At 41.8% G+C, this 13,626-nt stretch overlaps 1 protein-coding gene across 4 annotated transcripts in view; it reads left to right on the forward strand.

Annotated features, from left to right (window-relative positions):
- The window catches only part of LARGE1 (LARGE xylosyl- and glucuronyltransferase 1), a 605,088-nt gene that overhangs the window by 506,636 nt on the left and 84,826 nt on the right, over window positions 1–13,626 (forward strand). For all 4 annotated transcript variants that reach the window (XM_037848432.1, XM_037848435.1, XM_037848433.1 and 1 more), the window contains 2 exons: window positions 11,031–11,143; window positions 12,960–13,085. In XM_037848432.1, coding sequence (XP_037704360.1) covers window positions 11,031–11,143; window positions 12,960–13,085 — 239 coding nt within the window. The remainder of the gene's footprint in view (window positions 1–11,030; window positions 11,144–12,959; window positions 13,086–13,626) is intronic.

Below are 13,626 nucleotides of genomic sequence, written 5' to 3' on the forward strand. Positions count from 1 at the left end.
TGAGTTTTCTAGGTGGGAAGAGAGACAAACCAGGAGCCCTGAGCATGGTTTCTGCATGAGGATTCTCTTATCACTTGTTGTCTGAAGTGGACTAAATAACTTCTACAATTTCATAACTCTCTGGAAATCCCTCCAATCTGGAAAATAGTAATGATAAATTTGGTCCAAAACAACAGCCTATGGCATGTAGGAATTAAGTTACTCTTAAGAGTTGCTTTGAGGCAAGATTTTTGTGTCTTGGCTCTTTTCCTCAACTTAATTGCAAAGCACTCTCTGGTAAGAGGAACTATTTGTAGAATTTCCTGGGGTCTGTGAGGTTGATCAGGAAGTATTCTTTTCAAATCAGCCTAAAAGACAAAGAGGAACTGAGGTAAGTTTAAACAGTGGAGTGTTGGAAAAAGAGAAATAAGGCACAGAAGGAAAGGGGTGGGGTCTCGGGGACTTAGATCCTTGACCTTTTTTCACTACTTATTGGCTCTTTTAGTATCAGTCAGTCATTTAGCCTTTCTGGACCTCAGTTTTCTCACTGAGGTGGGGATGCAGGGGGCTTGGATTTGATAGCTTGCTAAGGTTTTTTTCTGCTTAATATTGTTTGACTCGAAGAAAGACGAGGGACATGGGCAGTGAGCACCTCCCACCCGGGAAGAGTCCAGCCAGATTTGAGAAATGGGTCCCTGCCATTGCAGTGGGGATACAAAAGGTGGACAGAGAAATATATAAAGAACTTGAACAAATCAGTAAGAAAAGGCAGAAAATCCAATAGAAAAATGAGCGAAAGCCTTGAACAGGCACTTCTCCAAAGAGGAAACCCAAATGCGCAGTTAACGTGTGAAAGGGTGCTGAGCTTCATTACTTATAAAAATGCAAATTAAAATCCGTAATGTGATACCACTACACATCTACGAGAATGTCTGAAATGAAAAAGGCAGGCAATGCCAGTTAGTGGTGGGAATATGGAGCAATTGGAGTTCTCATGAGCTCCTAGTGGGAGTGTATATAGGAAGAACCAACTGTTGGCCATAAAGCTGAACATATGCATACCCTGTGACCCATAAATTTCACTGTGAGGCATGTACCCAACATAAATGCTTACATATGACACCCAAAGACATATTCAAAATGCTTATAATTGCTTTCAAAACTAGAAACAACCAAAATATCCACCATAATGGATAAATCACATAAGCTATATTCATATAATAGACTATTATACAGCATTCAGAATAGACAAACTACAACCACATGCAATCATACAGATGGATTTCACAAACATGGTATTGAACCAAAGAAACCAGTCAGAAAAAGTATATATACTCTGTGATTCAATTTATATAAAGTTTAGAAACTAAGTTAAACTATGGCATAAGAAGTAGGGATAATGTTTACCCTGGGGGGTATGTTTGATGGTAATGGGGCAAGAAGGAATTTCTGAGTGTTGGTGATACCTAGTCTGTTTCTTAGTCTGTGTTCTGGTTACAAGAGTGAGTTCACTTTGTGAAAATTCATCAAGCTATATGCTTCAGATTCTCATACTTTCCTGAATGTGTATTATACTTCAATGAAAATTTTACTTGTAAAAGAAAAACAACAATGAAGGGACTCTGCAGGTTTTGGTTAAAAAAGTGTTTAGGTCCCACCAAACCCTTCACGTCCTTAGTCCCATTGGTCATGGCCAAATGAATTCTGTCCAGTGAGGGGGAGAAGAATGGTGAAGTGTTGTTCTCTCAAAGGGTTCTGAAACCTTTTTTAACCACCCCACCACCACATTAAATTGGGCTGCACCCTTCAACCCATCCAGTCTGCCCAGAACATACTGCCCAGTTTGAGAGAAGGGCCCAAAGCACCTCCTAACTCCTGAGAGAAGGATCCACAGTGTCATCTTCATCTCTATATATCTAGTTCGTGGACCATGGAAGTTGCTCGATAACTATTTGTTGAATGAATGAATGAATGAGTGAATGAATGAATGAATGAGTTAATGAATGACCACCAGCCTTTCCAAAGGTCCGAGCAGCCTTCTGTATGCTATGCATTATTTCAAAACACTCAGCAAAGTCAGGGAATGCTTCAGGCGGAAGGATTTCCATTTTTTTTTCTCTCTCTGGTAAAGAGCTTTCAGGAAGGAAAAATTAATAAAAACAAAAAGGAGACTACAGAACCTTTTAATTTATGTGATCAAAAGTGAGTCCCAAGTAAAATCAGCAGGGGATTTTAAATTAAGTGGTTTTTAATAAACTCACCTTCTCTTGGGTCATGCATGAGAAGAGAACTGTAGTGCTTCAAAGAAGAAAAAAGGAAAATCATGATTGTGAGGGTCATTTTCATAAATATTTCAGGGATGAGAGCCCATATGCTCTCCAGAGTTTCCTGCCTTAACAACCTGCTCAGTGCCCACTTCAGGTTTCTCTGATTCAAACCAGCAAAGCAGCAGAAACCACTGACGTACTAAGGGACAAATCTTCATTTTCATGTACTGGCTCTTGTGGTGCAGGTGGAGAGTTGGAGAAATGCAGAAACAAGCTGGTGAGGACTCAGAGTGAAGGGAGAAACCATATATCACCAGATTCCTAGGAGGGAGAGAGGAGGGACTCCTGGCAAATAAGTTTGGAAACTGCTGGATGTGATAATCCCCTTTGAGATTCACTGTGCACATTTATACATCAGACACTGTTTAACCTTACCCTACTGCCTCCCAAACTTATCTCTGCTCTCAACAGCGATTAGCATCCTGCAGAATGCCATGTAACACACTGTGGGGAACATTGAGTTCTGGAATAAAAGGTTTAATCTGTAACCTGCTCTGATCCAGGTCTGAAGGACTCACTTAGTCACCTTGGAATTCATTTCTCCTCCTGAATTAAGGAAATACTAAGGTCTGAATTGACCAAACCAATTCTAGCCATATTCTTTAGCTTGACTAAAGAATGAAAGCAGGATGCCTGGAAAGAAAGAAAAAAAATAGCGGTAAAACCTCCTCTGAAATAGATGGTTTTCAGAATGCAGGTGGAGGCATTCCCAAAAGTTTTAAGGGGTGCTCTTTGCCTGCAGGAGGTGGAACTGCACATTCTGAGAACTTAGGTGAGTGGGCTCAAACGCAGAAAGAGGATTTCCCTGACTTTCAAAAGGGAAAGTGGGCATAAATTAGCTCTGAAACAGTGTTCTGGTTTAAATTTTTCTTGGCTTCATCAGCTATCCATGCTCACTTAGACTGGGCCTGGCCCTGTCTGAATATGTGTAGCTTTGTTCTCTGCCTGCCTTTCCTGACCTTATGTAAGGAAGACTGAACGTATATAAGGTTTTTACACTGGCAATCTGATTATGGCCATGTTTTTTGCAAAGTTCTTCAAACAATTACTTGCTGTTCCTCTAGGAGCTACCTGATGTGTTTTGGCTTCTAGCCATTGATACAACTAGGTCTAGCCACATATAGTTACGGGCATGTACATGGACACACACCCGCAGGCAGAGGTATACCTGCATGCATGCACACGCTCACATACACAGGTGCATGAATGTAACGTGGCATGGCTCAGAGAACACAGGTCAAAAAGGAAGACTAATTTTGCCACTCACTAGTCCTGTAAGAGCCTTGGTTTCTTAATCTATAAAATGGAGATGATTTTCTCTACCTTGCGATTTTGTCATCAGAATTTTGGGTCATCTGAGGACGGACTTTGTCTCTAATATACAGCAGTTGCTTGATAAATGGTAGATAGCATCATCAACCACAACATTTTTCATTTTTTCTCCATTTTGCAGTTGCATCAGCAAAGATCAATATCTGGCTCATAAAAAGAAAAACACATTATTTTCTCTCTCTTCTCTACATAGACATTCCCCTTTCTTTCCCTGCCATTTTGGCTACTAAACTATTCCTACATAGTCCGTCTGGGGGAAAAGAAACACTAGCCTCTGATCCATAGATGAAACTCCTACCACTGGACCAGATGTTCACAAGAGAAGCCTTTGAGTTTTAATTAATTTATTCATTTATTTATTTAGTGTTGTTCTCTTGTGCTCCCAGCACAACAGCTGAAGGTAAAGCACAGCCAGCCTCATGCATTGCAGCAGTCTCCACTGAGAGTCCCTGTCAAATTGACTGCTCAGTGCCCCTTTCTCCAGAGCACTGGCCTCCTGGGCAAAGGGCTCCTCCCTCCGTGCTCTCAGATGCCAGCTACAAGTTTGGAAGTGGGCAGATCACGTAGCAGCAAATGCCAGGCAAAGGCCAAAGTCAAGCTTTTTGGCACCACCTTTCCCCTGACAGCAGGAAAACAGTGTCAAAATCTGACTTGAGGCATACATTCCAAAGTCAAATCTGTGTTGTTTCAGCTTGAAAGGGTCCAATTTCAGATGAAGCCATTTTTGTTATTTTAACCAGTGTTCACTTAAAAAAGCTTGTTCCCACTTTGCATGCATGCACATAATTCATCTTAATTCTAATGGGAATTATGCAAGTTCAGTGAGTGATAATTAGGCACCTTAATGAGGAAATGTATAGTTTCTGTAACTGTTATTTATTAAGCTTTTATATACCACTTCATATTTTCAAAGCCCTTTACAATCATTAATTAGGATATCACCCCAGCACCATAAGAGTAAGGTCAATAAAGAGAGTTCTGTTTTGCTTGCAAATGTTGTTTTTCAGCTATTTTCAGTACAACCTGGGTGCAAATGCCTAACCTTTGAAGGAACAGGCAGATTCTCTTATAAGCTTGTTATATTTAACAGTCTAAAAAGACTCCTTAGCTGCTTAAGAACATAATTTATGTACATAATTTTCCCTGTGGTAGATTTTCTTTCCTTTTCTATTTTTTTTCTTCCTGTCTTGTATCTTTTAACTGCCAGTTGCAGTAACCCCAAAACACCTCATAATCATGTTGGTTGGTGATCTCATCACCTGACTATTGACAGAAGACTGGGAAGGAAATATTTCAGGTACCCAGTGTATTCCATACTCCCAAGGGGATTTTTAAGAAATAGAAGTATTTATAAATTCTAGAAATATTTCTCAATCCAGCAATCTTGAGTACTGGTCACACTGTACCAGATAGTTCAATTTTTAGTCCTCGTAATCATCTTTGAATTAAGTGTAAATGTCTCCATGTTACAAATAAAGAACTGAGGTTCAGAAGTCCAGTGATTTTCATTCACTGCAGTTTGTACTTTACATCCAGCCTTCCCTTTTGTGGTAGCTACAGAAATACCTGTCATTCATACTGCTCTGTCGGGATGAGGACACAAGGATATATTTTGTATAAATAACCAGAAGTTATAGATTTATGAGCAAAGACAAATGTTTCACCCCTGCTATAGCAACAGCTTTATACAGACTCTTTTTTAATTTTCTTTTTGGGAGAAAAGGGGGAAATGGGTCATTCCCTTTTAAGGTCTGCAGTTCAAGTGTGGTGGAAAATATTTTCCTCCCGATAGAAACTCACAGCAGCCCATTTGGTGGAAACCTCTGCCCTGAAGGGAGAAGTGTGCCTCGCCTGACCTTCCCCCTTTCTGTCCTTCAGCTCAGTAATCTTCATCTTTTAGGTTTCAATTTAGACATCGTTTATTTCTGGAAGCTTTTCTCTAATGTTTCCCCCATATCAGACCACAATAGGTTTCCCTGTGCCCCAGCCCCCATAGTTCTTCCCACATCCCTCATTTATCACAGTGCTCTGTGTTTTCTTGCTTACCTCTCTTCCTTCCCTAATACACCTTGGAAGACAAGGACTGTGTTTTGCAAATGCCAAGTCGTCAGTTAACCCACTGAATGGGACCACAGGAGATGCTCAAAAAATATCCATAAAATGAGTTATAGAAAAAAAAGATTCCTGGAAGCAAGACCCATGATCAAAGGCCAAGCAGAGTCCCCAGTGGTCTGCTTGGCAGGTTGAGGGCCGTTCACTTATGGCCAGGCTATAGGGCCAGGGAGCCCTGATTCCTATGAGCTCGTGGCAGTCCATGTTGGGCAAGTCCATGATGGGTGTTCACGTGCAGCACAGTCTTGCAACATGTCCAAATGGGAAGGAAATCCATTCCATAGTCCCTGCTAATACAGGAAGTACACAGTCTTCATGAATTCAAAGATAAAGAAACTTTTCCAGACAGGGCAGTAGGAAGCACTTGTCAGCTCTGTGACCTTGGAAAGTCACCCTACTTCTCAGTGCCTCAGTTTCCACATCTGCCCAATGGGGGTAATAGCAACTGCCCTGCCTTCTTTCCAAAGACGTTGTGCAATCAGAGGAGACAATGAATGCAGAAGCTCCTAAATATGGAAGAGTGAAGTTCATAAATACTGTGACATGTTTGCTCATGATTTTGTTTGTTTTGAATTCTCATTCTTGGTTGAATTGGGGATCAGAGAGTGGTATATTTGGTAAACATTCTGGGATTCCAAAGAGGAAATCAAGTTGAGTATCAGCTCATCAAGTTTGCAAAGGGAGAGGGTGAGGTGGTTGAGTGGCATAGTACCACTGTGCCAGTTTTGCTGGGAGTGTTGTGATCATATTCAGATGGACCTGGCCTAAGGAATTGGGACATGTTCTTTAGACCACCCTGTGAAGTAATGTGATAAAGCAGCATTTTCACTCGGCTTTTCTGAAACAGATTCAGTCATGGGCACTCCTTGCTCAAAATCCTTTGCCAACTCCCATTTGTCCTCGGCAGGACTACCCAGTGTGCCACACAGGGGAGCCAGATGTGCCAAAATGGTGATTCCCTCCACTGTGGGGGCACCTGAACGAAGCCTGGGCTACCAGACCCCCTTGATCAGTCACTCCTTTGTATCCCCTGGTGAGTTAGAAGAATATTTTTTTCTATGTAGGAAATTACCTGAAAATGGTTGAAAAGCACCTCTTTTGTATCTACTCAAGGTCCTTTCTGATCCAGTCCCTGTTCCCCTGTTCAGTCTTACATCCTAGCATTCACCCCAAAGGATTCTGTTCAGCTGACCAGCTGTCCCACACTCTAGTTCTTGCCAGGCCAGTCTTGCCATCCTGTCTCCTACCTGCATGCCTTTGTCCATGCAGTTTCCTCAGACACCCCACCGTGTCTAGCTGACCAAATCCTAGGCCAGGCCAACCTAGAGCCTTCTCCCCTGTGGTCCCTTCATAAGCAGCATACATCTCAGTGTCTGCAGTTATCACACGGAATCTTAATGGTCTGCCTGTCTTACAGATTTACTCATCTTTGTGTCTCCACAAAAGGGCCAAAGAGTGACTGTTATATCCATCCAATAAATATAGGCTGAATTTTTTTTTTAAATAAAACCCATGGGATTGGGGAAAGTAGGGAAGAAACACATAGTAAGTGCTCAGCAAATAGCTGTTGAATGATTGAATGAAAGAATAGTTATAAAATCATTATAAAAGTAGAATCTGTGTGTTCTGATTTGCTAATGCTGCCTTTATGCAAAACACCAGAAATGGATTGCATTTATAAAGGGGGTTTATTTGGTTTCCAAGTTACAGTCTTAAGGCCATAAAGTCTCCGAGGTAAGGCATCAACAACAGGGCACCTTCACTGAAGGATGGCCATTGGCATCTGGAAAAACCTCTGTTCGCTCGGAAGGTATGTGGCTGGCATCCTTTTGTTCCCAGGTTTCATTTCAAAACAGTAGTCTCCAAAATGTTGCTCTTGGGGCGTTTTGTCCTCTCTGAGCTGCAGCTCCTCTTCAAAATGTCACTCTCAGTTGCTCTGAGTTCCCTCTGTTTGTGAGCTCTTTTTATAGGACTCCAGTGAACTAATCAAGACCCACCCTGAATGGGCAGGGCCACATTTCCGTGGAAACATTCAATCAAGAGGTTATACCCTAATCAAAGTTGCCACTCACAGTTGGGTGGGTCACTTCTCCATGGAAACAATCAGAAGCTTCAAACCTATTCAACACTAATAGTTCTGTCCCTACAAGATTGCATTAAAGAATATGGCTTTTTCTGGGGCACATATTATTATACAAACCAGCACACTGTGAGTCTCAGTGATGGCCTGAACCTAAAAGACAAGGAAAACGGAGTAGTTCAGGATGCTTCGAGACAGGTAGCACTTGTGCACACAGCAATCCCTGTACAACTGCTGAGCCTGCCCTGGGGAAGCTCTCACACATGTTCCCAATGAGACACAAATTGGGATTAGGATACTTAATGCAGCATTGTTACTAATAGCAAAATCCTTGGAAACAACCCAAATGTCCTTCAGTCAGGGAACGGATAAATAAAGTGTGGCATATTTATACAGTAAGTAAAGTGATCACAATGAACCAACTAGATACAGCAATATTAATATGGGTAAATCTGTAAAACATAACATTGGGTGAAAAGGCAAGTTACAGTAGGAAATGCGCAATATAAAAGAAACTAAAAATCCTGTAAATTGTTTAGTAACATATGCACTGGAAATAAAAAGATAAAAACCTGCTTGGAAATGAAACACAATCACAACAGGATAGAGATGACCTCTGTGAAAGGGAGGGGTTGAATGAGGGAACCGTAGACTTTGTGGTAACATTTTATTTTATTTTTACATCAAACATGGTAATATATTACCATTTATTAAATCTGGGTGGTGGGTGTTTGCGCTTCTCTAGTGGCTTGAAATAGGTTATAATTTTTAAAATTAAATTAAAATCACAGGAAAGAAAAGGCTGGGTAACTTGGAGAATGGTCCTGCATTTCTGCATTTAGTCCTCCGTTCTAGAACCACCACCACACCCCACCCCCCTTTTCAACCAGATTGGCAAACTGTGCCGAACCACATCTGCCGCTTAGGACTCACCGAGTTTTAACACCATTTAAGTGCATCATTCTCAGCTCAGTCTCCGGAGACTCATAGATCTTATACTGACCTCTCTACAGTCTTCAAAATGTACATTAATATCTTTCATCATTGTTTATAACTTCCACCAGTCCCCATTTTTTCTACATATTGGAGCATCTATCCAACCTAATTTGAATTTGTTTCTGCAGTAAGATTTAAAGAAATTCTCTTTCACATGTTTGACTGGAATCTACTTTCTTGATTCCATCGCTGTATTCTCTTGGTTTGTAACTTTGTAAATTTTTATCAGTTTGTGGAGAATTTTAGTCTTTCTAGAAATGTTTCCGTATTTGGGAAACAGTTTCAGTGGTGTGCTGTGCTAGCTTGCCAGGAGGGCCAATGGTTTGCATCCTTTCCCCACTCAGTGTTCAGTGACTTCACATCCTTAGCTTGAAATCAGCCATGGTGGTGGTACTTACAAGAAAAAGGGCAAATACTACACATCAGGCTGTTTTTGTTTTTATTTCTCTCCAGGAGAGCTAGTTTTTAAGCATTTACCAGCCTTACCCCTAGGGACTTTACAGTTTCCTGGGTTATGCAGGACAAGTAGCATTTCCTCATTTTACACAAGTAGAAACTGAAACGTAAAAAAGGAAAGGGCCATGGCCTGAATTACAGGACTCCACAGTGACATTCCTGGGGCTCAGGTGTGTTTGGAGTGGTAGAAGAAGCAAGGGCTTCGGAGTCACGCAGATCTAAGTTTGAATCCTGGTGTAGGTACTTGTGAGCTATGAATTGGTCCAGTGTTGTCTGCCTTAGCATTTCTGGGGCTGTTTTTCCACCTATAAAATCAGGATGACAATATCTATCTTAAACAGATATTGTGAGCAGTAAGTGAAATATGTACCAGGAAAAAAAAAAAAAAAACTAGAAGAACAAAGGAGGTACACAACAGATGTCGTAATTTGTCCTGACTTACAAGTTCAGATCTCTTTGTATTACATCATCCTTCCCATAACCATATTATAAAATTTTAACTCTACCTGCCCAAACTCCCTTATTATATTCAAATCTGTGCCACTGGGATAAGTATAAAATCTTGGAGTTGACATTTATTTGTGAATTGGGAGGATCATTTTCTTTGCTGCTATCTTAGAAATGCATGCACTAGGTATCAACTAGGATCATTTATCAACTGCCTGGAATTTCCTCCACTGGTCATTCTGCTGAGCTAAACATCCTGAGGAGGATTGATTTGGGGGTCCGTGGGTGCTACAATTCCAGCCACCAAATGAACTGCAGTGGCCTGCATGGACGTCCTCTCGGCTCTTTGTGTTCTCTATTTTATGCTTTCCCTGCTCATTCTGGCCTGAAGGTACAGATGGCTGCTTCAGCTAAGCAAAGAATGTACTTTGCTTTTTACATTTTAATTAATTTATCTTTTACCTGGATAATGCATTTGGTTGTTTTAACATTTTCAAAAAATACAACTGGGTGTTCGTGGATATTTCCTTCCCTCCACCACCTCTCATTCATTCACCCAGGTGCCTCCCCACAAAAACTAACAAAAAAAGAAGGTGGAGGAGGAGGAAGATTACTATGATTAGTTTCTTGTAAACCCAGAGGCTTCTGGAGTTCATCTTAAAGACGCAAAATTATCACTTCCTTCACCATAGGTTTCAAGTATGTTGATTTGGGAAGGCCACAGAAGGCCCTACCTAGAATCAGGAGCTTGGAAAGGAGCCCCTGGGGCTTGTCAGTAATTGTAAAGAAAATTGGCAGACTTATGCAAAATAAAGTCACATAGGAGTTGCTTTCTGCCTGTGAAAATAAGTGATGTATGTTGTACTATTTCTGCCTGTCAGTTGAAACCTACATAGGTTGTCATTATCTCTGGGGGGGATATAGGAAGGAACCAACTTAATGCCGATAAGGAACATACCATGTCTCAGGTGCAGTGCTAGGCTCTGTTGCCCCCTCATTCGATCCTCACTACAGCCCTGTGAGGTCTGTGTTAGTGTTCTCCATATAAGGAAGATGTTTCAGACAGAGAGTTTTTAAGTTTCATACCAAGTAATTGCCAGAGCCTGCAGTTGAACCCAGGTGTATTCATCTCCAAAGTTTGCGCCCCGAACTTTTAGAGAGAAAACTTCTGTGCAGTGGTGCTGGAGCTTCTTCTCTGTGCAGAAATGGTCCCTGAAAGGCTGTGGCTATGTTGTACCCAGGTGTGCTTGGCACCCTGTCTTATTGTTGTTTTTACTCCCCTATCTAATGCTGTTGCCCAGGGGTGATCCTGCTGCTTCTGGATAAGCTGCGGAAGATGAAATGGGAGCAGATGTGGAGGCTGACTGCAGAGAGGGAGCTGATGGGCATGCTTTCAACATCCTTAGCTGACCAGGTGAGTGGCCAGGTGAGAAGACAAGGTTATTCCTGAGTGCCCTGGTGCTGTTTCTCCAGGAGAAGTAAAAACAGATGGGTCTGAATTATTTTCCACCTGTTATGTGACTCTCTACACTTGGGTAGATCTGCCTGATACTTGCTAGTCTAAAACAATGGTTTAACTCTTTAGTTCATTCCCTTTGTTCACTCTTTTGTTCATTCAGAAAACTTTGCCTGGACCTTTGCGTATACCAGGGACTATATGCAGAAATAGGATTATGTAGATAAATAAAGGACATGGTCCTTTGCCTCAGAGAAAGCATAGTTTATTGAAACAGAATCATAAGTAGATGATAATTTGATGTGTTAAGTGGAGGCCGTCATTTGGAGGCCGTCATTTCATTGGCAGTGTGGAATGCACCAGTGCTGCCCACTGAAGTCCTGGAAGACCACAACATGTTTCCCTGACACGATTTAATTTGCTTCTCTGGCAAACAGAGTCTTAAATCTATACTCGAGGGAACATGCATTTAAATAGAAGAACAAACTACCTGTTTAAGAAACTACCTGTTTAGTCCAGGCAATCTGAAAAAGTCCTTAAACTCCACAAATATATTAACAAAAATTAATTTAAAAAAAAAAAAAAAACAAACCATTTCCCATTTTGACCAGAAAATGTAGGGCCCCAAGGCCCCAAGGGTCTTGAATCTACCAGGATGACTCATTTAGATTTTGAATTTTCTGTGGCGTAGGAGGCTATCTTGAAATGCAAAGTGATTTCTCTGCATTTTATCCTTTCCTACACATCCAAAGAGCAAGCTCAGTCTCCATGTATTTTTTGCTCAGTGCTTAATTGCCTGATTTGTCAAATTCCTGCAAAGTTGTCTTTGTTGCCAATATAGAGAAACCAAAAAACTCTGTAGGGTTACTTTACTGTTTTTAATTTTTTTATTTATAATTATTATTCAGGATTTCCCAAGCAGACAGAAACTAATTTTATTTTTCAAACGTGAGCTATGATATGCTAAATGAGTTTTAAAAAAATTACCCAGGTAGCTGTTTTAAACCTGAGGGGAAAATCATCCACCATCGTCATATTTTAAATCAGGTCACAATGATTTGAGTGTGTTCCCAAAAGCTAGCAATTGTATGTCCACATCCAATGAGGTTAGTTTATTCAGCCATCTCAGGAAGGCCCATAACTCACCTCCTGGCTGCACTTGTCAGCAGCTAATCAGTATGGCCTGGTGCTAGAGCTTTGAGAAGAGCCCAAAAGAAGTAAAGCCTCCAGAGACAAGTCAGAGTTGGATTTGGAAACCAAGAGCTTCCTCTGGGCACCATGGCCTGCAGGAATCCAAAGAGCACCCAATCACCAAGTCCACAGAAAGCTCCAGGAAGAGCTGCTAAAACTGAGGACCTGCAATCTGTCCCCACCCCCTGAGTGAGTAGAGCCGCTTGTCATGCTGTTTCTTCTCCAGGAGGCTCAAGATGGATAACCCAGGGCTCCTCAGTGAGGTGGGAAGAAGGAAGGAAAAAATACTTCATTTATTATATGCTGGCTGAAGTAGCAGGGACACTCCTTGTGTGCCCATGGAAGCTCGCTGGATGGTGCTTTATGAGCCCAGCAGGACTCAGAGCTCCAAGTCAGCCTTAGTCTCTGCCTAGTTCTTGCTTCCTAGAAATAAAAGGAAAGGGGATACCCCATGGTGCAAGAAAGTTCAGAGCAGAAGGCTCAAGGGAAGCCCTTTCAGAGGAGATGCAGTGTTTTGAGAACCACAATCATAAGCTGAACCCACCTGACTGATTTGACTATGTCTTTGGCTTTTATCCTCCAGGATATATTCAATGCTGTCATCAAACAAAACCCCTTCCTTGTGTATCAGCTCCCATGCTTCTGGAACGTGCAGCTGTCGGACCACACCCGCTCTGAGCAGTGCTACAGAGACGTGTCTGATCTGAAGGTAAAGACAGGCAGCAGGGGGATGCCAGGCTCATCCCTGGAGGGAGAATGAGGTGCCCTGCGGTGGCAGAAGGAAGCTAACTCAGGATCCTTCACGAATAGCCCTGAGCTTGGTATGCAGTGTGGTGAGAGAGATAAGAGTGCAGGCAAGCAGCAAACAATGTGCTTTTCTTCTTTGTTTTTCTTTCTTGTTTGGGCTTTCTGGAAAGCGTGAGGCCTCCTGACATAAGAACCAGATGCAGGGTAGCTGGCTCGTGTGTTATTCTTGCCACCTGCTGCCGGCTGTTTTGGTTCATATCGGCTCCTAACATCCATTCATTTAATTCAGACAAAAACATTTACTGAAGGCCTACTCTGTGCCAGGTGCTGTAGATAGAGGGATGAAAAACTTCATTCTTAATTTCAAGTTATTCGTGGCTTAGAGGAGTAAAGAAACAAGTAAGGAATTAAGTGTAAAAGGTTGTGACAGGTGCTGTGATTGATGTGGGTAAGGGAGAGGAGCACAAATGTCTCATTCTGTCCCAGAGAGAAGGGACAATGAC

Source organism: Choloepus didactylus, chromosome 8 (genome assembly GCF_015220235.1).
Source record: "Choloepus didactylus isolate mChoDid1 chromosome 8, mChoDid1.pri, whole genome shotgun sequence".
NCBI lineage: Eukaryota > Metazoa > Chordata > Mammalia > Pilosa > Megalonychidae > Choloepus > Choloepus didactylus.